General features: G+C 39.7%; 4 gene segments (V, D, J or C); 3 read left to right on the top strand and 1 right to left on the bottom strand.

Annotated features, from left to right (window-relative positions):
- Positions 1-10,357: 10,357 nt before the first annotated feature.
- LOC131984372 (immunoglobulin kappa variable 1-39-like) lies at positions 10,358-10,930 on the top strand. The segment is given in 2 exon segments: positions 10,358-10,409; positions 10,611-10,930. Coding segments are annotated over 2 exon segments (372 nt in total).
- Positions 10,931-11,476: 546 nt separating this feature from the next.
- LOC131985388 (Ig kappa-b4 chain C region-like) lies at positions 11,477-13,055 on the bottom strand. The segment is given in 2 exon segments: positions 11,477-12,407; positions 13,036-13,055. A coding segment is annotated over 1 exon segment (267 nt).
- A 6,298-nt stretch (positions 13,056-19,353) lies between these two features.
- On the top strand, positions 19,354-19,850 carry LOC131985447 (Ig kappa chain V region 3381-like). The segment is given in 2 exon segments: positions 19,354-19,405; positions 19,513-19,850. Coding segments are annotated over 2 exon segments (384 nt in total).
- Positions 19,851-21,594: 1,744 nt separating this feature from the next.
- On the top strand, positions 21,595-22,076 carry LOC131984371 (Ig kappa chain V region 2717-like). The segment is given in 2 exon segments: positions 21,595-21,646; positions 21,754-22,076. Coding segments are annotated over 2 exon segments (375 nt in total).
- The last annotated feature ends 3,298 nt before the right edge of the window (positions 22,077-25,374 follow it).

Raw genomic sequence — 25,374 nt, 5'->3', positions numbered from 1 at the left:
ATTTGAAATAACAGAACTGTTTGGCATGTTTTGATGCAATATATTACACTCAAATGAAGAAATTTTTTACTCATGAAAGTAGATTTGAATGTTTCCAAAGACATTGAAGTTTAAAGGTGTATTTTCACTGGAGTTGATTCCAGTCAGATCTAATTTATATTATCTTACCTATAAAATGTGAAAAATAATAAAACATTGCCTGTTATAATTTCCCTCAGCCCAAACAGATGAATTAACATTTACTAAAACAACAGTCTGTACACATTTAAATATAAGTAAATATAAGTTGATGTGCATATATGACAAATAAAAGCATTAAATCTTTTAAATTGGAGAAGCTGGAACCAGCAGATATTTGACCTTAAATGACTAAAATGATTATTTGATGATTAAAAACAGCTACAAGGAGTCGATTAATCTGCTAATTGTTGCAACTCTATTCTCACACATCACACGAGGACTCTGAGGAAAGAAACACACTTTTCTCTGATTAACAGCAAATTTCAATGAAAGCTGGTTTTCTTCTTCTCCTTGTGGAAGACTTTTCCATCTGCCTGCTTCCTAAAGCTCAGTCTGACGTCGTCATTCAGCCCCTGGTCCTTGAGCTTCTGTTGGAGCTGAGAAATATTATTACTCACACAGAGAGATTACTGTTAGAGCGTAAAGCTTTTACAGCTTCTACCTCTCACCCGGGTTCTTTTTCCTAAACTTGGTTTACAAAACACTCAGGACAAATGAATAAAGTCAACCATTTATTGAAAGAATCATAGCCAAATGCAATGCTCAGCGCTGGACTCTGCCAAGTGACCCCAATGGCATCACAGGACAAAGTGCTTACAAGCAACCCTGATGTTACACGTAGCTTCTTGGATTTTGGCGAAATCCCGGACAATGGGTGGGCTCTTTAACACAATTGGTCAATTTGGAAATGATATGCACTGGTTACCACCCATTAACCAAGCATCTGGGGATTGAACATCTCCCTGATCTTTCAAACTTTATGTGTATGTGTTGTTGTCTGCTGAAGCTCCACATCCTATCCTTTGCTCCCCCATGCATACCTTTCCCTGTACTCTGACCTCTCCTAACCGTAAATGACCAGTCCTATCAGTGAATGATCCAGGTCAGAATTTTAAGTCTCGGGCAACCTGAGTACCCCCACTCCCACAATTCCCCCTGTTGAAGTGATTTAATCACTTCACCCAAAAAATAGTGATGTGTTAAACCTGCCAGGGGCTAGGCAAACAGCAGGTCAATGTCTTGGCCTTCAGCAACATGTGCCGCCTCCCCCCGGCACCTCCAGCCGATTCACTGCTGATTTGCCACCTCCCTGTCCAAGCAGGCCTGTAGTGTGTGTGCAGACAGAGTGTGTTATCGTGTACATTTAATTCTCCCAACTCAACTATAGCTTCAGCTAAGTGTAGACGTGCCCTATATCTGTAACTGTGTTAACCTTATCTTCGCAAGTATAAGCAGCAAATTGAAAAAGCGGCAGGGAGTGATCTTCATCAGATGTCTTCACCTCGGTCTGAGGCCATCTTTCTCCAACCTGTGAATCTTAATTTTAGTTAAGTTATTGTAAAACTCCTGTTGTTAAGTGGATCACAGAAAAATCCTTCATTCACCATTCCTGCCATTATCAACATTTTTTAGACATTAGACATATTAAAATGTTTATAGTATATTCTATAGTTTTGGTAGACAACCTATGCAGAGGCAATTCATTTATAAGATGAATTTTATGTCTTTATATTTCCAATTTATATTGTATCATTCCATGACATTTATTGACCCTCCCCACATGTGAGTCTATGTCAAACTTTACATGTGATCACACTCCCATTAAGTTTAACAAACAGTGATATGCAATTATCACCATACATTTTAGCAGTCAGAGAATAACATTAATCAGACAATTTTGTTTTTGTTGTGCCCAATGTGTAGAAGTGTCAGATGGTGAAAAGTTTTCTGCTCTAATGTTTTACACTCCTTTAACGTGAGTTCAAAAGGATCTAGGCCTTTCTCTGTCTCTGCCATTTCCTCTTCGCCTGCTAGTTTCCTTAAGTGTGTGTATGTATGACCTAAGGTCAGAGTAAGGTCAGAGTGTCTTGTGAAGGGCTGAGTGTGTGTGTGCCTGTTCTCTGCTAACTGTCTTCTCTCCCTACTTGTATGTGTATTGTGTGCTGAGTCTGATGTCCTCACAAAGCCTGTCAGGAGAAATATCAATGTTAACACACCACAGTATACATTTTAGCTTCTAACTAATAGACATGAAATGTATTAATTGTATGTTAGCCTTAGCAGATAGAACATATCTTTCAACACTTTTTGCAAACACATTATTACTTATTATTACTTTCAACAGCAAACACAATAAACTCATGATGAAAATGGTGACTTTTAGTGACCAAACAGTAGACCTCAACTAAAAATGGTGACCTGGTTGTTTTTAGTTCAGAGCCAATTCAATTCCATTTAGGTGTAAGACTAATCATTAGTTATAAGTACTACTAGAAGCTAGTTAATTGTCATTCAATTAATCCTAAGCCAAAACAGTAAAAATAATACTATCAAACCCCGGCACTAGCTGGCGATATAGATTAGAATACCTGAAATAAACAGTTTGTTTGGTCAGTATATACTTTTAAAAGGGACTACCTGTGAAGATAAATTTACGCTTTTTTTTTAATAATATTGTATCATAGTATACAATAGGCCGAAATAAGATCATCAATTGGATAGTATACCTCACAGGACAGCTATGTTGTATATATGATTAGTCTCATGAGAACATTTTTGTTATACCGTTCTCTAAGGTATATAAAAACTGGGCATGTTGAGGGTTTACAATAAAATTTTCCTCTCATTTTCCTTCCAATTACCGACTAGTTACCTCTGCGTCTTAAAGGGGAACCCCCTCAGTCATTTGGTAGTGATTGTTGATTGTTGTTTCTGTTCTTGTTTTCCTCACCAAATAATATGCGCGACAATTATGATTGTGATAACCGTCAGGGTGATCAGGCCTGCCCGTGTATCACAACCAAGTCATTGGAATGGCTTATCATACCTCCTTTGAAGCATGTCCATCTTCACCCCACTCCTTCTCCTCTTCTTCTCCTCTCTGTGTTCACTCTCCTGCACTTTCTGATGCTTTTCCTTTTCCCTTCATCCCCTCTGCTAACCTTCTCTTAGTTCATCCTATTTCTCTCATACCATCTGTGCATCCAATCTCTCTCTGCCTGCCATAACCACTGTTCTCTTCTAGTCCTGTCTTTTTGCTTCCTTGCCTTCCCTACTTTCCAATCCTTCTCCATGTTCTCTATATCTTTCCAGTGCCTCTCTTTCTGCTCTCTCTCCTGTTGCTCCTTCTCTGTTTTACCTTTTTTCTTTTTCTTTTGCAAATCGTACATAGATTTTTATTGTTTTTTCTTCTCTTACTTCATCTTGTCAACACATACTAATACCTTCTTTTTTCTCAGACTTTTCCTTTAGTCCTCAGTTACAATATGCACAGTGAAAAATTATCATTATACACACACTGCCCTTATTGTCTGAAGTGGTCACCCGAGGAAGCCTAGGGCCTAACCCTCGCCGCCGGGGGAAACAAGAGGAACTAGTGATTTTGGAAGTTTTCGTCAAGCTTCTACCCTTTCAGGCGGACGAAACTTAGCTAGTCTTTCTCCCAAAATCTCCTCTGTTTTCCCTTTTACAACAGACTCAGGTGCAGTGTCACCAACCCACAAATCCCCACAGAACTGTGTTCTGAAGAGCCCCGTGCAATGGACCCGTGAGTCCTGGAGCTTTCACCTTAGAGCACAGGAACCTCCCCACAGTCAATATGAAAAACAAAAAATCTGTCCCTGCGTCCTGTTATCCTTTTAAGTGCGGAACTGACCCATTCCAAATGGGATTTTGACAGTCCCTAACTGCCTTCGCTGAATAACGACGGTTAAAAAACCACTTGTTCCAAACAAGATTTTTTCCCTAACTTAATTATGTATATATTTATTCCTACACTATCTAACAGAACCGCACTTACCTGTTCCGAACAGGTTTTCTAAATTTACGGCACCTTCCACTTTTACGGGAAGTCCTGATGTGTTCCAAATTCCTATGTTTCGGACGCTCATTTACTTGCCCTATATGTACATATGTGATTTTAACATTACATGTGACAAACAAACTTTCAAACTTTATGTGTGTGTGTTGTTGTCTGCTGAAGCTCCACATCCTATCCTGTACTCCCCCATGCATACCTTTCCTGAACTCTGACCTCTCCTAACCGTAAATGACCAGTCCTGTCAGTGTATGACCCAGTTCAGGTCAGAATTTTAAGTTTCAGGCAACCCCCACTCCCACAATAGATAGTTGCGATAGCCAATCAGATCACGAGTTGTGTCAGTAAGGCCCTCTAGCTGGCCTCACGTTGAATGTGACATTTACGCGTCCTGTGATTGGATATGGATACTTACTAGTTTGAGCCACGGCAGTGCTATGTGGATCAACAGAGTCACACCCGGGACTGTTAACGGTATGTAAATAATCAGCTGGGTTGTTTTTGGTTGGAACATATCTCCATTGACTTGGATGAGTTGACTGCCTAATCCTTTGTACGCGATTGTTCACATACACATAGAATCTTCGAGATTTGTTGTTTATGTAGCCTAACACTACTTTACTGTCAGTGAAGAACGTTATCTTGTCCAGTTTTTGGCCTATTTCCTCTCTGACCTGATCAGCGATTTCTGTAGCCAAGACTGCTGCGCAAAGTTCCAACCTAGGGATGGTGAGCTCTGCCAGAGGTGCCAGTTTGGCTTTGCCAAGGACGAAACTGACCTCTGTGAGACCATCTTCAGCTTTCACTTTAAGATAAGCAACTGCTGCAATCGCCTTTACCGAGGCATCAGAAAAGACACATAACTCTGTGCCTTTGGCCCTCGTCAGTGAAAAGGAAGCATAGGCGCGTGGGATATTCAACTCATTAAGCTCTTGGAGTGAGTCCTGCCACTTCTGCCACTTCATGAAGTTCTCTTCAGGCAGAGGTGTGTCCCAGTCTGTGCCTTGAGAAACTAGTTCTCGCAGGAGGATCCTACCTTGGACAGTCACTGGTGCCAGAAAGCCCAATGGATCAAACAAACTGTTGATGGTGGAAAGCACCCCTCTGCGTGTGAAAGGTTTCTGGGACTCAGGAACGTTAAAGGTGAACGTGTCCCTTCTCATATTCCAAGCGACTCCAAGACTGCGCTGAACAGGTAAGTCATCAACAGCAAGATCCAGCGTTTCAATGCCCTTGGCTCGATCCCCTGTGGGGAAAGCATTCACGACTTCTGCCTTATTTGAGGCAATCTTGTGGAGCTTCATGTTGTAACATTCCAGCAAGTTCTGGGCTCTCTTCAAAACATCAACTGCTTCAGCCTCTGTAGGGAAAGACCTCAGAGCATCATCCACATAAAAGTCTGTCTTGATGAAATGACAAACATCACTGCCGAAGTCCTTTTCTCCATCTTGTGCTGCTTTCCTTAATCCATAGGTTGCCACCGCTGGTGATGGACTGTTTCCAAACACATGAACTCTCATGCGGTAATCCAGCACATCCTTTTCAAGGTCATTGTCTCGAAACCACAAAAAGCGCAAGACATCTCTGTGTTCTTCCTGAACAAGAAAGCAGTAGAACATTTGCTTAATGTCTGCGGTTATGGCAACAGGGTCCTTCCTGAACCTAAGAAGTACTCCCAGAAGGCTGTTGTGTTGAGGTTAGGACCTTGGAGCAAGACCTCATTCAACGACACTCCTTCAAAGCAAGCACTTGCGTCAAAGAACACCCGTATTTTTCCGGGCTTTTGCGGGTGGTACACGCCAAAAATAGGAAGGTACCAGCTCTCCTTTCCCTCCTGTAATGGTGGTGCCAATTCAGCATGTCGGTTGTCCAGGATTCCTTGCACGAACTCCACAAAATCCTCTCTCACGCTGGGTCTCCTCTGAAAGGTACGTTGCAATGACATAAATCGTTGCTGTGCATGCTGCCTATTATTAGCGAGCAGCTTCCTTGGGTTACGAAATGGCAAGGGTGCCACCCAGCTACCACTTTCATCCCTGACAAAGCCTTCATCCATTAGCTGCAAGAAGGACAGGTCATCAATAGAAGGTGCAAGCTGATTGTCTTTATCAAACCTTTGGAAGACTGTCCCTCCAATATTTTCCTCTTGATGCACTGAAGTACATGACAAAGGTACAGAGCTGATCTGCTTGAAACCCTGACTGACGTCCTCCTTAATCTTGACAAAGTTATCACAAGGATGCATACAGCTAGGGCGGCCATTTTCCATGAAGGATGTTTTAAATGTGTTCACTTCTCTTGGGGTGTGAGCTCCACTCAGACAGACGTCACCAACAATAACCCACCCAAGGTCATGCTTCTGGGCAAACGGCGCGTTGTGTGGTCCATTATACTGCTTTCTCACTTTGTAGACCTGGAGAATGTCTCATCCTAACAGAAGCAAAATGTCTGCAGAAGCATCCAGAGCAGGTATTTCATTGGCTATCACTCGCATGTGGCTGTAGTGGTATGCTGCTTCTGGAGTAGGAATTTCTGCTCGGCTATTGGGCACATTATTGCACTCTATCAGAGTTGGAAGAGAAATACACATTTCTCCTGTGACTGGCTCAACAATGAAACCATGAGCTCTTCTTCCAGTCACACTGACAACCCCTGCACATGTTGTGAGAATGTATGGCACTGATGGTCCTTGTATGCAGAAGGCATCAAAAAACTCTGTCCTGGCTAAGGAGACGTGGCTTTGATCATCTAAGATCACATACATCCTCTTGCTTTCCTCACGACGACCGTGTGGATATACATTAACCAGACATATCTTTGAACACGACTTCCCTTTAAAGCTCTCACCACAAACCTGTGTGCACATTGTAGCTGCTGATACTGATCCCTCTTCAGGTGAACTCTCAAACTCCCCGCCATGCTCTTTGCAGGGGCTCAGCAACTTTGACTCCCTTGGAGCAGGACCTGGATGTAGTGCAGTTATATGTCTCTCACTGTTGCACTCTGCACACTTCACCAAGATGTCACAATCTTTAGCCTGGTGAGAGACTGAAGCACAGCACCGGAAACATATGCCCTTGTTCCTAAGTAATTTCTTCCTGTCATCAAGCAGCATTGCTCGGAAGACCTTGCATTTCTTAAGCGGATGAGGCCTTTTATGTATTGGACATAGCACGTTTGGATCATCTGTTTGTTTTCCTACACCATCAAATGTTTCCTTGTACACATTAGTTTTGTGTACTGAAATTTGATTTTTGTAGCTCACATTCTCCATCCTTTCCCTTTTGACAGCAGTCATCATGGAACCAGAGACATTGAAGCTTGGATCATTCCTTGCGTTGGCCTCTCTCCTTATGAACTGAGAGAAGACTGAGAATGGTGGGAAAGGTACATTGTAGTCTTCTTTATATTTTGACCCAAATGTCATCCATTTTTCCTGTAAATAGAAAGGCAACTTCTCTACAATAGGACTGATTCCTCTTGCCGTATCCAAGTATGTTAACCCATGTAGATAACCATCTTCCTTTGCAGCTTCAAGCTCAAAAAGTAAATCTCCAAGTTCTCTGAGTCTGTAGTTATCTCGGTTGGCGAGCTTGGGAAATCGATCTATTTTTGCAAATAAAGCTCTCTCTATAGCCTCTGGAGCTCCATAGCATTCTTCCAGTCTTGTCCAAATCAGGCTCAGACCCACTGATGGTTCCCTGATATTAACAGACTTCATTCTGCGAGCTAGCTGACTCGACTCCGGACCCAACCATTTTATAAGCAGGTCAATCTGTTCATGGGCAGAAAGCTCTAAACCCTTCACAATACTGGTAAATGTTGATTTCCAGCTAAGGTAGTTTTCTGGCTGATCATCAAATCTGCTCAATCCACCTGATACCAGCTGACTCCTGATCAGAAACTTAGCTAGATCTGATGTCGCTCCACCCTTCCCTTGGTTTGGTAGAGGATTGGATGAATGATGGCTGATCACTCTATCCCTCTGTGGCTGTGACATGTACGTCTCTTGTCTTTCCTTGTGAATGCTTTTCTGATGTGGCTTGGACTGTTGTTCAGGAGAGCCAAACTCTCGATCCACAGTAAGCAGGTTTGACGGCTGTTGTGAGCGTTGGCTTAAGTCGAGCTGCTCGTTTGTGTGACTCTCTGTCACTGTAACATGCCTTTCCAAATATTCACATACTTTCTCATGTGGACTCTCTAGTTTAGGTAAAGACTCAAAGTCTAATAAACTTCCTCGAGAGCTAAGTTCACCAGCAGCAGCCTCCATAACGACAGCTCTGGCAATAGCTGCCTCTGCTTCTTTCTCCTGCTTAAGCGCATCTAATTCTGCCTCTAGACGAGCTTTCTCAATTTTAATTTCCGAAGGTTGCTCGAACTTTCGCTGCTTCTGCTTCTGCGCGCGCTTTAGTGGCTGCCATACTGACACTCGATTGCTGTGAGCGTGAAGATCGACGAGAACTGGACATATATGATTTAACATCAAGGGTCTCATCATTCTGTGCCTTCGATGCTCCTTCCATCAAGGCGTCCAAATGGGAATCCTGTTCCTGCTCTTTCTTCTGATTAGAGGCTGCCATTTTACTGTACTGTTCTCATCAGTTATGAAACAGTAAGCTAAACTAATTTCTCCAAAAATCTCCTCCAATGATCAGGCTGTTTGACGTACTTGGCAGGATTTTAATGAAGAAAAGGTAAAACTGAAAATAAACAAATAATACAGACAATCTTAACCATTTGCATGAGTCAAATATACCTTAAAACATGTTAAATACTCCTAAACAAATATACAAATACAAATAAACATACTCACTGGCAATGCCACAAGAATAAAGCAGGATGAGGATTGTTGCTCTACCGAATTACAAAACAGGACTCCTCTAACCGCAAGGAGACCAGAGAGTCACCAAAATAAAAGTCACCTCTTCAAAGTAAAAGTTCTTAAATTTCTACCAACTGTGACATGACAGTTGCAAGTGCACGTGTGATTTGTTGTGATGACGTCGTAGCTGTGCGGCGGAGCACTGGTCAGACAGTATTGTGGGCATAGCATGGTTGGAATAAACAAAGTTGAGTCGGGCTGCTCTGTGCACATATCGAGGATGACGCAGGAGTCTGAGGGATTTAATTTCAGCGAGGCAGTTTGGAGTACAGTGGCAGGTAATATTCCTGAGTTGAAGAGCGGAGTATTAGCGGAGGACCAGAGATGCAGCAGCTAGCTGCTAGCTGTTAATGACTGGTCTACAGAAGAATGGAGAGAGCAAACGGAGTAAGGAAGGTCCAATCTGGAGGCAGACGAAGGCCAAGCCCGGGTAGAGACATTGGAGAGATAGCAGCTGGCGGCTAACAGGCCTAGAGCCGGCTGTTTGTCTCTGCGCTGGGTTGGAAGAGGGCAGCAGCTAGTGGCTAGTGGCCGCGGTGAGCAGACAGGACCAGACGAGGAGGTAAATAAAAAATAGTGCGATCGTCAGCACGCTTGTTAATCAAAGACGTTAAATGAAAACAGGTTGAAGTCAATGATCAGTTTAAAGTTAACGTCGTTAAGGTACCGAAACATGGTACCGTTTTATTTTACATGAATCGGTACTCGGTAGTACCGACGGAATTCGTTCGGTACCTATAAAAGTACTGAATTCGGTACCCATCCCTAGTCTTGTTAGTGTCTTTCTGATATTAAACTGCGATTTTGCAATGTATTGTACAATCTTGTTAAAGCTTGCATATTCTTTGTGGACTCATTTAATAAAACTTTTTGGAAAGATAATTTTAAAGACCCTTTTATTTTTAAGTTTTGACAGTAGCATATCAGATATGTTTTAATTGCTGATGCGCCGGAAAATAGCCCATTTTGTACACAACTGAGGTGATGCAATGCCTAGTAGTGCTTAAGTGTGTTTATACTCTCCAGTCCTGGTGTTGTAACTGCTGGCATAATGAAAGGTATTTATTGACTAAGTTGGACATCACTGAAGGCCTAAGTGTGAAATGCACCGCCCGCCACTGCATATCTGTGTATATTGGACAACATATATGCTGATTGCAATAGATGACTTGCATTCCTTGTCTTCCTATCAATTTTCTTTCAAGCAAAATCTAAAAGACCTTCAAATTAAATGTTCTATTATGTTCCTGTTTTTTCATAAAGAGCAGAATCGGATGTTCTGACTTGCTTTGGTTGACAGTTCACTGCCTCTGTGTGTTTGCATGTGTGTCCTGCCTCTCTGCTCCCAGCTGTTAAGAGGCCAGTGTTGATCAGTGGCTGTCCAGGCCTTTCAGAGACACTGACACGCCGGCAGCACAATGAAGATATCACTGATTCTACTGCTGCTCACCCTGGGGCTCCTTGTTCAGGGTGAGACTCTCTTCTGAAAACTTTGCTTCAGGATCAAACCAGGTTCACCACAATGATGTTCTGCTGTGATGGAGAAACAGTGAAACAAGCAGCATTTACCGTCTTCCATCTATTATGCATATTAGAGGAATGACACTCTTCTGTTTGGATGTTGATCTTCTTTCTCTCATTAACACTTTTCCTCTCTTTCATGTTTTCCAGGTTCATCAGGAGACATCATCCTGACTCAGTCTCCTGGATCTCAGTCTGTTGTTCCAGGACAGACTGTCTCTATCACATGTAAAGCCAGTTCAAGTACTGGTTACTGCTTCAACTGGTACCTTCAGAAAGCAGGAGAAGTTCCTAAACTCCTTATTTACTGTACTTCAAACCGGCAGTCTGGGATTTCAAATCGTTTCAGTGGGACAGGCTCTGGAACTGACTACACTCTTACCATCAGTGGAGTTCAGACTGAAGATGCTGCAGTTTACTATTGTCAGAGTAGATATGATATTAACAGTCAAGCTGTGTTCACACAGTGAAAAAGCGTCATACAAAAACCTCCATCTGAACTGACTGCTGCAGCTGGAAGCTACTGCAGAGACTGACACACTTCACTGAGCGCGCACACACAGTCAGATCAGAAGTGTGAATCATATTTCCTTATCTCTGACTTGATCTTTAAATCTTTTTGTGTCTCTTTGTGTCAGATAAAATGTACTCTATGTATCATGTATCACTGGTGTATTAATTAGATCGTAACGGGGAAAAAAATGCAATTATTTATAAATCTTTGGTGGATTTGAGACATTTAACATAAAGCAGTCAGTCAGACATTAGAAACTATTTCAATGAGCCTGAAAATGTCCACAACAAACTGAACATCAAATCTTCAAGGGTTTGAATTAGTTTCAGCAGAGATCTTTGGGATTCACTGTTGAAATGGACTCACAGTTTTTACCCAGTTTAATTAATTTACATAAAAATGGAACAACAATTCAAGAATAAACTTTCAAAATCATTAAAAAAGTGCTCTGGACTGGACTGTTATATCTTATAAATGATACAGAAAGGAAGTCAAAAGACACTTTTATAATACACACAATAAAATCTTTATTGCTTTAAAAAGTTGAAAGCATAAGAACATATGAGACAGAGACAAACAAGAACATGTGAGAAAGAGAGTTACAGTGTGCAGAACGATCGCCAACAGTACAATGCCTCACATGGGGCACCAATATGTAGCAATTTTTGGATGTCCCAAAATATGTGTATAGATAACTCTAAAATGGGCACCATTTATATTGGTAACATGGGATTACAAATGAATGATAATTGATCTTAGGTAAAAATACGAATTGAATGACATGTTAACTTAAAATGTGGATCTTCAAGAGTATATAAATTTGTTAAATCCGATAGCTTTTTGAGTCTTAAAACTATTAAAAATTAATCTGGAAAAAATGTCCTTCTTATGAGTCACTTCGGCACATTAATCTGATTCATGCTCCTAATATATAATACGTGAAAAAAATATAATGGATACGATGGAATTTTTTATTGTTTGAAAACGTTAAAACTGACAACACAAGCAAGAACAAGTTAATGTTGAAACATCATGACAGAAACAGAGAAAGAGTGCAGACTGAGAGCAGTAGCAGGGTAAAACCAGTGAGTCAGATCAGGACTGGGGACACTGGTCCTTCCTCAGAGTCTCTGAGAGCGGAGTCTGGGTGCCCTGGGTGGCCTCACAGGTCACAGAGCCCACCTTCCTCCACTGGTCTGCAGAGAGCCTCAGGGTGCTGCTCCAGCTGTAGTGGCCGTCCTTCTCCAGCACCCCGGGGCTGCTGCTCTGCTCCCAGCTGATGCTGCTGCTGCTGGTGCTGCTGCCGTCCACCCTCCAGGCCAAACTCCAGTCTGAGGGGAAGCCCTTGTTGGCCAGGCACATGAGCGTGGCCTTCCCCTGCTGCAGCTGCTCAGTGGAGGGGGGCAGCACCGTCAGGGTGGGACGGGCAACACCTAGGAGACACCAATCAGATTAGAGGACAGCGGGACCACACAGCTGTCAATCAACTAGCAGACACTTGGACACCTTTCCTGTGTGAGAGTTGATCTTCTCCTTTAAGGAGTTTCTGTCAGATGGTTTTTCTGCTCCACCAGTCAGTCACTCACACATTGTTTCACTTCCCTTTAAGAAGCCTCTCATGCATATCAGCACAGAGAGAATCATCGGACAGAATGAGCTGAAATATATCAAACTACACTGGAAATAAAATGAAGCAGGCAACATTTTTAAACTCATCAGCAGCATGAAAAATCTTAACTACACATTATTTAAATTATTACATTTAACAGAACTAGATGTAGAAAATAAACATGCATGGATTTCGGTCATTTTTATGTAAACTGTTCAAATGGTTTAAAGACTAAAAAAACTGCAACAACACATGACAATACAAAGAGACAATGAAGAAATTTATCTCAAATCTTTAACTCCACTTTGCTCAATGTTACTTCATGAAGTTAATTCAACATAACAGTTATTATTGTGATGGAAAACTAAACATCAAACAACATAATTTAGATTAATGATACAATATTATATTCATTTGTGCAGGAACTTTTTTTAAATAAGCATTTGACTTACTTCCAACATCCAGTCTGGTTCCTCCACCGAACGTGTACCACAGTGATACAAACTCATTGAGCCGCCGTACAAAAACCTCTCACTGTAGAGAGACACGGCTCTCTGACTTTGTCTGACTGAACTAAACCTACAAACCCTAAAGATGCAACTTAATATTAAAGGTGAAATTTGATCCTGTGATTTAAAATATTTTTTTCGTTACAATGAGTTTTTGAAGTAATGTTGTTGAGTGTGAAATCTTTGTCAAAAACTCATCAATTAAAATGATGAAGCAATTATATTTTTCCTGGACTGTGTAATATAAAATACAGAAAGAAAAATGACCTATTAAATATTAAAAATGTAAGATATTTGACTTACTTCCAACATCCAGTCTGGTTCCTCCACCGAACGTGTACCACAGTGATACAAACTCATTGAGCCGCCGTACAAAAACCTCTCACTGTAGAGAGACACGGCTCTCTGACTTTGACACAAACAAACTCACCAAGATAGGTCTCTGTTAGAAGATTTTACAGATAATATGAAAACAACAACAAATTGCCACAGATTTCCAAATGCACATTTTTTAAATAGGTGCATACAATGCATTTAAAACAGCAGACCTTAAAACCAGACAATAAACAGGATAATATATATACAATTGTTGGATGGGCAGGTAGCAGCCAATGAATTATACAAAAAATACATACGAGCAAATAAAATACCAAGTGTCTAATGCAGTCATCCTGTGATCAACACTTATATGTAAAGCCTGATTTCCACCGGGTGCGTTACAGCCGCGGAACGGCAGCGCCGTGGTCGCTATTGCTGATCGCTGCCACTCTAATCAGTGAGAGCATTTCCACCGGGCGCGCTGCCGAACGTTACAGCAACGTGTCAGCCACGGCTCTCCGCGGACATTAGGTAGGACTTCTATTTTCTCAGGCAGTTCATGCAGCCTAAAACTACTTCACATCAACATTATGTTATGACCGAGGCACCAGATCAGCAATCAATCAATCAAAGGGTCTTAGAGGATCGGCGACACAGACGACAAGAGACTGATTGTTGAAGTGGAACAGCATACAATCATTTATGACATAACATATTGTTTTTATAAGGATAGATGGTCGGATCAACAGATCTTCCACGTCAGAGAAGCAAAGTAAGCTGTTGATTGTTGTTGTTGTTTACTTTATACACACAGTTTATCACGGGATCTCGCAGTCTCCCGTATGTTCAGGATTATCGCTTGTTCTCGTTATCTCGCGTGTATACGGCTGGCTCGCTATGCTGTCGTTCTGCTGCCGTAACGCGTCCGGTGTGAACTGACGCCAGGCAGAAGACGGAGCAAAACCGCGGTGGAGCCGTTCCGCGGCTGTAACGCGCCCAGTAGAAATCCCCAGTAACAGTTCACAACAGACTTTTTATAGTTGTTCCAGTCGGCTCTTAGGACCCTGAATCAAAAATTTTGATACCAAGTTTTTCAAGAAGTAAAACTAAATAAAAACTGCATTTAAACATCCCGAAACAATATTTCGATGATGCTGATTATCAATGGATCAATCAGTTTATCAGAGTAATCCAGGTCCCTGTTGGAGTCAGTCAGAGCATTTCCATAGAGAGCCACTTTGCATCAGCAGCACCATGCTCCAGTGCTCTGGGAGAGTTTATAGTCCTGAGAGTTGAACACTGGATGACTGACAGCTGTCCTTCATGACAACAGAAGCCACAGAAATCCTCCTCATCAGAAACATGACTTTGATCTGCGTCCTCATCTGGACTCTCCTCTGCTGCTGCTTCACAGGTAAAGTCCAGAGAATCAAACTCCTCTCCTCTATGAACATCCGTCCCTCTGAAATGAAGTCGACAAAACCATGACGCTGCTTTATGTTTCTGTCTCTGTGTCCTCAGGGTCCAGAGGACAGGTCACAGTGACTCAGCCTGGAGCAGTGAGCTCTGCTCCGGGAGGCTCCGTCTCCATCAGCTGTAGGACCAGTCGTGGAGTAGATGATAGTGATAATCTGTCCTGGTACCAACAGAGAGATGGAGAAACTCCTAAACTGCTTCTTTACTATGCTAACAGACATCATTCAGGGACGCCAGATCGTTTTCAGGGCATTGGGTCAAACTCTGACTTCACTCTGACCATCAGTGGAGTTCAGGCTGAAGATGCAGCAGTTTACTATTGCATGGGGGAATTCATTGTTAACAGCCAGTATGTGTTCACACAGTGAAAAAGCGTCGTACAAAAACCTCCATCTGAACTGACTGCTGCAGCTGGAAGCTACTGACACGCTTCACTGGACACACACACACACACACGCACGCGCGCACACACACACACACACACACACACACAGAACAAGTCAACCATGATAACATAATGATAATCATCCTGCAGAATAACCTGATGAAGATTTCTATAGAGTTGAATAAACTGCACAGATCCTTGTGTGCAGAATATTTTGCCTTCTATTTGCATTTGCAATTGTATTTTCCACCAATGATAGTACAGGATAGGACAGATGCACTGTTGCACTTTTTCTCAACCATACAGACAATATTCATGTTCCATCGAAGAAAGACAAAACTGAGTCATCTGATAATCAGGACTGAAATAAAAACTAATGATATGAATGGATGACCTACAGGTGGAGAGACTGGCAGAGAATCTCAGGTGAGGAGAATGAGGTGATTAGGCAGGAAAGGAGGAGAAAGGCAGTGCAGGAGGAGAAGCACAGCAAATAGAAAACCCCAAACTCAGGGTGGATCCCAGGAATTGTGAACTTATTCTAGGATTGATAACAGAGAATATAAAGGAGGACTGAAGAACCTGATAATGTAATAAATTCCTGTTAATGTAATAACCCCATTAATGTAATAAAAATCTGCACTTGAGTCCAGTGAAAATGTAATAAAACCTGATAAAGTAATAACTTCCCAATAATGTAATAAAGTGCATTTCCCAATAATGTAATACACTTTTAACCAATAATGTAATAAAGTATTACATTAATGGGAGGTTATTACATTATCAGGTTAGCCTTCATTTCGCAAGTCCTGATAATGTAATAACTTCCCGATAATGTAATAAAGTGCAGCAGACCACCCATTACTTGAGTTCAAGTGGTGATACTGTGTAGGCAACACTAGCTCAAGAGCTCTAGCGCCACCAACAGGTCAAAGTTGAATGTTTATTAACTTTTGACCCGTTCATCCGTTTTTCACAAACGAGGTATCACTGGAACCCTTGGGCCAATCCGAACTCAATGCATTCTCAATGGGGGTTTTCGGCCATATTGGATTCTTATCTTCTCTAATCTTGGCCCAGATGATCTTCAGACCATGACACACAAATGCATTCAAGATCTTCTTGAAATTCAAAGGCACTTGGCTGTGACAGCTAATCAAACTTGATGGTGAGGTCACCAAACAGGAAGTAAGCCCATTTCTCAGAAATCCTTTAGCATATCTTAACCAAACTTGGTACATATGACATCATCATATGACTCATGACATCATCCTGGGGACACCCAAAACATCTGGTGACCTTTGACCTCTAGGGGGCCACATATTCTGTCCAATCTTCATGAAACTTGGTAAGAACAAATGTGTCAAACAGCTTTTTCAAATTCAAAACCATTTGGCTCTCTGACAGCCATGATAATCTTGAGTGCAGTATCTCCAGAATGCATTGGTGCAAGTGCTTCAAATTTGGTATGAGTGTTTGTAGGGACTTAAAGATTAATTGATTTGATGATGAAGGTCAAAGGTCTCTCCTTATATGTCCTTGATGCACGTGTTTCAAATTAAGCAGCTAGCTCAGTGAGCTCAGCAACATAGCAACATTTTAGCCAGTATATTGCATCCACTCTAGTTGTTTCTAGTTGTTATTATTATTACTACTATTATTGCCTTTAATCATCTCCAGTAATATATTATTACTACTAATACGAATAATCAAAAATATAGTATTACATTACAAGTATTGCATTACGTACATAGTTTTTCTAACTACATGCTGGTACCAAAGGCTCATCGATAGCTGTCCAGTGTATAAAGTCCCTTTTATTATTATAAATGTATTTTATATTCTATATTTACTTCAATTAGTCTATCTACTAAAACATGGAGGGCAAATGAGGCTTTGGTTAGTGAAGTTATTTCATATAATATTCACATTCAATAACGATAATACATTGTCTATTTGCTATTGGTTTATGGATTATACACCAGTTCAGTATATGGATGCCGAAAGAAAGTTCAAATCCATGTTCAAAATAGCCATGATGAAGACATCAACCATAAAGAAGTTCTAAAATGGTGGCTCTAAAATAAGGTTGCTTTTCTGGATAGGTTGCTTTTGTTGTGTGTTGAAATTAACTGAAAAAATACAAAATTGTTGCATTTGGAGTCCACTGCCATTTGCCACTGATATTTAACAAGTTCAGAGCACTGTTGGTAACACTATATAGTACTGGCTTTTCTGGATATAGGTTACTTTTGTTGTGTGTTGAAATTAAATAAATAAACAAATACAAAATTGTTGCATTTGGAGTCCACTGCAATTTGCCAGTGATATTTAACGAGCTCAGAACACAGTTGGTAACACTTTATTTTACAGGGTCCCTAATACAATGTATCCAACCTATGTACTTAGTAAAAAGTAAAGTGTTACTGCACTGTTTGAGCAGTGCTTTGTAGCAAATATTGCTGTTGATTATGTGAAAATGTTCTGAAAGCACTAGGCACATGTAGTTACATATAGTTTGAAATACAAAATAATCCATTCCAAAAACGTATAAAAGCTGCAAGCAATGATGAAGGGGCATGTATAGTGGATGGCACCAAGGCTGGTTGAGACCAGGTTTTTTTCCTAGGTTCTAAGCCGGTTTAATGTCAATAAGAGTTAAAGTTTAACACCAGGATGCTCAAAGATCAGAATGGCAGCCAAATTGTGATGTGCAAAATAGTTTTGGAGCTATTTGGAGAGGTCTGGCAATATCACCAGACATTGAAAAATAAGTTTGCAATCCACTTATGTGAAGATATAGGAGTTAAAACACACTTTCGATATTGCACCGTCCCCTAGATGTCAAAGGTCACCAAATTGTTTAGGTGTTCCCAGGATGATGTCATGACTCTATGTACCAAGTTTGGTTAAGATATGTTAAAGGGTTGCTGAGAAATGGGCTAACTTCCTGTTTGGCGACAAAGCCATTAAGTTTGATTGGTTGTCACAGCCAAGCACCTTTAGATTTCAAGAAGCTTTTGAATGCATTCTTGTTGTCATGGATATCTCGTTTGTGAAAAACGGATGAACGGGTCAAAAGTTAATAAACATTCAACTTTGACCTGTTGGTGGCGCTAGAGCTCTTGAGCTAGTGTTGCCTACACAGTATCACCACTTGAACTCAAGTAATGGGTGGTCTGCTGCAATTTATTACATTATCGGGAAGTTATTACATTATCAGGACTTGCGAAATGAAGGCTAACCTGATAATGTAATAACCTCCCATTAATGTAATACTTTATTACATTATTGGTTAAAAGTGTATTACATTATTGGGAAATGCACTTTATTACATTATTGAGAAGTTATTACATTATCAGGTTTTATTACATTTTCACTGGACTCAAGTGCAGATTTTTATTACATTAACAGGGTTATTACATTAACAGGAATTTATTACATTATCAGGTTCTACAAGGACTATTAAATATATAAATAGATCACAACATTTTTAAATCTACCCATCTCTTTATATAAATTATATTAAAATTTTCATATATGTGCATATCAGACAACATATACATAGATACCAATAGATATCCAGATGCCTTTGACAGTAAATCCATATATCTGTCTTTAGTGGAAACTATTTAACAGATCATGAAGCCACAAGACAGGAAAATATTTTTTTTTAGATTCCTTTGATTTCACTACCATTCACTGAGGTCCCCTCTTTGACAGGAAGACAAGAAATGCAAGTTCACTCTTGACAAGTTTCTCTTAAAAATTATGGAAAATGACCTTAAAAGTACATTTTCTGTTCTGTTTCTGTTTTTTCATAATGACCAGAATACAGTGTCCTCACTTGTTTTGGTTGGTGTGGCAGTCCACTGTTGGTAATGTAGGAATGTATGTGTGTGTTTCATGATTCCCTATTATAATAAGAAGGAAACATGTTTATAAAGAGAGAAAACATCAAACTTTGAGTAATTATTTTCTCTCATACTGTCACATAACTACTGACAATATCCCTGTTGGAGTCAGTCAGAGACTGAGACTTCATGACAACAGAAGCCACAGAAATCCTCCTCATCAGAAACATGACTTTGATCTGCGTCCTCATCTGGACTCTCCTCTGCTGCTGCTTCACAGGTAAAGTCCACAGAATCAAACTCCTCTCCTCTATGAACATCCATCCCTCTGAAATGAAGCCGACAAAACCATGACGCTGCTTTATGTTTCTGTCTCTGTGTCCTCAGAGTCCAGAGGACAGGTCACAGTGACTCAGCCTGGAGCAGTGAGCTCTGCTCTGGGAGGCTCCGTCTCCATCAGCTGTAGGATCAGTCAGGATGTTTATTTTGCAAGTAACTACCACCATTTAGCCTGGTACCAACAGAGAGATGGAGAAACTCATAAACGGCTTATTTACTCTGCTAGCACTCGTCAGTCAGGGACTCCAGATCGTTTTACAGGCAGTGGATCAAACTCTGACTTCACTCTGACCATCAGTGGAGTTCAGACTGAAGATGCAGCAGTTTACTACTGTCAGAGTTTTCACTGGATCAACAGTCAAGCTGTGTTCACACAGTGAAAAAGCGTCGTACAAAAACTTCCCTCAGTCAGCAGAACAGAAACTGAACTGACTGCTGCAGCTGGAAGCTACTGATACTCGCACCATCAAAATAGTAACTTTGTATGCCGATGACATTCTTTAATAAATTACCAAAATCCTCTTCTATTCCTCGTCATAAAGCAGAATGTGGCACAGCTCAGGATCCTTCAGTTATTAATACAATGGGAAGTTAGTGCAGACTCTGTGACTACTTTAACTCACATCACATCAAGTGTGTTGTTTCAAATACACGTTTCACAAAACAAAAATAACGTAGTACAAACCAAACACTTAAAAAAAGATTTGGATAGTTGGTCTCATCTTTCATGATCTCTAACTTGAAAATCAGCAAAACCCTCCTCTTTCATACAAGAATCACTTTATTTCTGTTAGATTGAACAGGTTAATCACTCAGCCCAAGGTATTATAAGGTCTGGTAGGTGTTTCAAATCTAGACCATATAACTATCTTAATACAAGGATCAATGTTCTCAGCAGTGAGGGGGAAACAGCATGACGTGTTGAGGACAGCTACAGTTCTCTGCCTCTGTGTGTTTGCATATGTGTCCTGCCTCTCTGCTCCCAGCTGTTAAGAGGCCAGTGTTGATCAGTGGCTGTCCAGGCCTTTCAGAGACACTGACACGCCGGCAGCACAATGAAGATATCACTGATTCTACTGCTGCTCACCCTGGGGCTCCTTGTTCAGGGTGAGACTCTCTGCTGAAAACTTTGCTTCAGGATCAAACCAGGTTCACCACAATGATGTTCTGCTGTGATGGAGAAACAGTGAAACAAGCAGCATTTAGTATTTAGAAGTATCATTGCACCAGAACTTCATTCTTTAAATCATTTCCTCAGGGTTTAATTATTATCCTTCTCATCTATCTGAAAAAAAAAACATTAACAGTGTTGAACTGTATCACTACATTTATACTTGTTTTTGAAAAAAAAAAAAGCAATCTAGAGTTAAGAAACCACATTGTGATACTTTCATAAGAAAACTGCGTGTGATTTTTTATTTCCACAAATTGAAACTTATTTCAAAGTCTGCAAGAAAGACTTTTTGTATCCCTTTTATAAATAGTAAACAGCAAGGGCTTCATATGATACATTCCCTTCTGTTGCCTTTGAATTGGAAGTTTTGCAAAAACACATACATTAAAGTAAATCTTTAACATGAGCTTTATGTTGAATCCCTCTATGCTGATGACATACTATTGTTTCTAATATTGTAAAACTACATTCAGACTGTTGATTTATTTAAAGGCCATTTTAGCATGACTTTTACTCATCCTTATTATTATTATCAGATTGTGATTACAGAGGTAATGATCTAACATTTTAGTAAATTTCCAACAAATCTCACAAATTGAAAACATCCCTCATTAATCAATTTATACAAATGAAAATATACTTGGAAAACATTTGCATAAAAATGTGTATTATAAAAAATAACTGCCATCATCAACATAAATTAAAACATATCACTATTGAAATATTTTAGTCTTATGAGAGAGAGAAAGAGTTGCTGAGAGTAGAAACAGAGTAAAACATGAGTCAGTTCAGGACTGGGAACACTGTCAGAGCATTTCCATAGAGAGCCACTTTGCATCAGCAGCACCATGCTCCAGTGCTCTGGGAGAGTTTATAGTCCTGAGAGTTGAACACTGGATGACTGACAGCTGTCCTTCATGACAACAGAAGCCACAGAAATCCTCCTCATCAGAAACATGACTTTGATCTGCGTCCTCATCTGGACTCTCCTCTGCTGCTGCTTCACAGGTAAAGTCCAGAGAATCAGACTCCTCTCCTCTATGAACATCCGTCCCTCTGAAATGAAGCCGACAAAACCATGATGCTGCTTTATGTTTCTGTCTCTGTGTCCTCAGAGTCCAGAGGACAGGTCACAGTGACTCAGCCTGGAGCAGTGAGCTCTGCTCCGGGAGGCTCCGTCTCCATCAGCTGTAGGATCAGTCAGAAGGTTTATAATGGGAACTATTTACACTGGTACCAACAGAGAGATGGAGAAACTCCTAAACTCCTTATTCGCATTACTGGCACTCGTCAGTCAGGGACTCCAGATCGTTTTACAGGCAGTGGATCAAACTCTGACTTCACTCTGACCATCAGTGGAGTTCAGACTGAAGATGCAGCAGTTTACTACTGTCAGAGTTTTCATGTCATCAACAGTCAGTGGGTGTTCACACAGTGAAAAAGCGTCGTACAAAAACCTCCCTCAGTCAGCAGAACAGAAACTGAACTGACTGCTGCAGCTGGAAGCTACTGACACACTTCACTGAGCACACACAGTACACACACATGCTCACATGTTTAATTTATTTTCGCAGACCTTAGAAAAAATAAAATACAAGCTATTACAAAAATAAAATGAATCACTGGCAATACGTAAGACAGTAGTTTACCGGCAGAAGCTGAGGCATTAAGAAGATTTGGTAACGCTTTATATTAAGGTCCTTGTAATAACCATTAATTAACAAGTAATAAGGCCCTTGTAAGTCCTTACAAGATGCTTATTAACATTATTGTGTGTTTATAAGTCTATATAAGTGTTAATATTATTATTAAATAAGTGTTAATATTATTATATTATAGCATTATAATACAGTTAATAGCAGGCTATAAGAGATTTATAAGCGCTTATAAGAAACTTGTTAACAGTTTGCAAATGCTTAAGAACATTAATTAAAGCCTCATGAGTATCTTATAATTGTTCATAATAGCATTACAAACACCCATTTTGTCTTTGCCATGCCTTTATTAATCTTCTTTAGTTGCTTATTGATATTAAAATTGCTCATCTATTATTAGTTAACTATGCACTTGTTAACAGTTAACTATGCTTTTTGCAGCTACCGGATCTAAAGCGAGAACAATGCCTTATTAAGGCTAATAAAAATTTCATTATGTTTTAATTACTGGTTAATGATTTTCACAACCTCCACATCTAGAATGTGGTCAATGTTGATATAATGGGAAGTTTAACAAGTGTTTCAACTGTGAAGGTCAAAATTGTTTTATTTATTGATTGCTGTGGACTAAAAATGCAAAAAAATAAAATAAAATAAAAAAGCACTATCAGGAACTGTAAAAATGGAGACTGAGGAGGACTTGGTAGAGGATGAGGAACTTGACTCAGAAGATCCAGAAAAATCAGAAGCTGATGCAACAGATGCTTCAGGGGATCATCTCTCATGTTGGTGTTTCTTGATCCTGTATGAAGACAAATATCAGACCTATGGTAGTTATAAAGGATATTTTGTGGTTACAATAAAAAGGCTGGTTTCCATACAAAAATACGTTAATTTATACAGAGAGCAGCAGTAATGGCTATAAAACATAACATATTTTGTTTCCAGCTATATATAGATAACAATGCAGTTTGCCTTGTTATCTGTGTTTTCATAATAATGACATTCATTTAAAAAAAAAAAAAAGGTCTTGAAATATCCTGCAATAACACTCTACGGTTGAAATTGTAATTATTATTTGGTCATTATTTGACTCAAATCACTGCTGTATATTAAAGTGTAAACGACAGCAAGTATCATGTTCAGAAATGTGTACAGTGCACAACTAAAGAGAGAAGATATATATTTTCACAACATAAATTGCATACAGCATAGGTGGAGACAAAATAAGTTAGCAATTACTGTTACTAGATGCATAAACTAGATTATTTAAATATGAAAACAGCGTTTTTAATGAAACCATATCATATCATATTCACATGTCAGGGGTTTGTAACAAAAAAAACTGTGAAAATCAGTTGAGAATTTAATGAGTTTGATTATGTTAATTGGGCAGGCACTTCAATCCTCACTGATACACAGAGGAGAGACTTGTGGCTGCTAACGTGCTTCCATCGATTCAATGGGCAGCAACAGTCATGCGTCTAGCTTTAGCTAGCTAGCTACGTAGCTGGATGCGTGTTTGACTTTGCACTAACTAGTGAGCAGCAGTTAAACTTACCAGAGGAGTCACCTTCACTACGCTTCCTCTTCTCAGCTTCTTTTCGACGTCCACTTCGCGTTTGAATCCGACTTGGGGGAGATATTGGGGCCGCTGCCTCCATTTTTCAGGCGGGATCAGAATGACGTTCACGTCGATCGTGTGTGTGTAAGCTATCAGCCGCCCGCTACCTTAAACCGGAACCTTCGGTTTTACCGTCTGCCTTCAAAATAAAAGCTCTAGAAGCGGAAAAAGAAGCGGCCCGCCAAAAGCACCGGAAAGAGACAAAGTCAGAAAACTGATTTTTGAAGGTAGTTCGCGGAGAAAAACTTTGAAGATAAAAAGTAAACCTTAAAGTAAAGCAATCAAAAAAAAAAGATTCTTAAAGGCTTAATAATGCATAATAAATTATGTATTAGCTTTGATAAAGCATTGTTCTTGCTTTAGATCCGGAGGCTGCAAAAAGCATAGTTAACTGTTAACAAGTGCATAGTTAACTTATAATAGATGAGCAATAAAATATATTTTAACATCAATAAGCAACTAAAGAAGATTAATAAAGGCATGGCAAAGACATAATGAGTGTTTGCAATGCTATTATGAACAATTATAAGATACTCATGAGGCTTTTATTAATGTTCTTAAGCATTTGCAAACTGTTAACTAGTTTCTTATAAGCGCTTATAAATCTCTTATGGCCTGCTATTAACTGTATTATAATGCCATTATTAACACTTATATAGGCTTATAAACACACAATAATGTTAATAAGCATCTTGTAAGGACTTACAAGGGCCTTATTACTTGTTAATTAATGGTTATTACAAGGACCTTAATATAAAGCGTTACCGAAGATTTCACTATAATAAATCACTGAAAGGAAAGTGGCTAGCACAAGTTTCATCTTTGTTGAAAATTTCAATTAAGGTTAACAATTTTTTCCCCTTCATGTTTTAGAAAATACCATGGTGTCAGTTCATTATAAATAAAAATCAGTGTCAACAGAATTATCCTGAATATGACTGAAAATCATTGAGAGGATTAAAGTTACATAGTTTTAGAAACACACTGAGAGGTTTTACTGAATGTGAACAAATAATGTATCAAAGTTAGACAGTAGTGGTTTATTGATGAGGGTTGGGATCAGGACTGGGAACACTGGTCTCTCAGGGTCTCTGAGAGTTATCAAATAATTAAATAAATACATTTTAATAAACTTTAAAACAAACAAGCTTGTTTTTTGGGTTTAAAATGTCATATTTGATTCATGTTATATCACTTCATGCAGATGAGTCACTGGTTTTTAATTACAATTTTGTGAATCCTTTCTATTATTTGGATTTTTTCAATTCAGATCTTCAGAATAATTAATAAATAACATTTAACGACAAACTGAACTTCACACCTTCTAGGTCATGAATTAGTTTGAGCAGAGATTTTTGAGATTCACTATTGAAATGATCTCACCTTTTTCAACTAGTTTAATTAATTAACATAAAAATGAAAACAAAAATTCAAGAATAAACTCTTAAAACCACTGA

This window comes from Centropristis striata, chromosome 14, assembly GCF_030273125.1.
Source record: "Centropristis striata isolate RG_2023a ecotype Rhode Island chromosome 14, C.striata_1.0, whole genome shotgun sequence".
NCBI classification, from domain to species: Eukaryota; Metazoa; Chordata; class Actinopteri; order Perciformes; family Serranidae; genus Centropristis; species Centropristis striata.
Note: the sequence above shows the minus strand (reverse complement) of the source record. Positions and strands in the feature narration are given on the sequence as shown.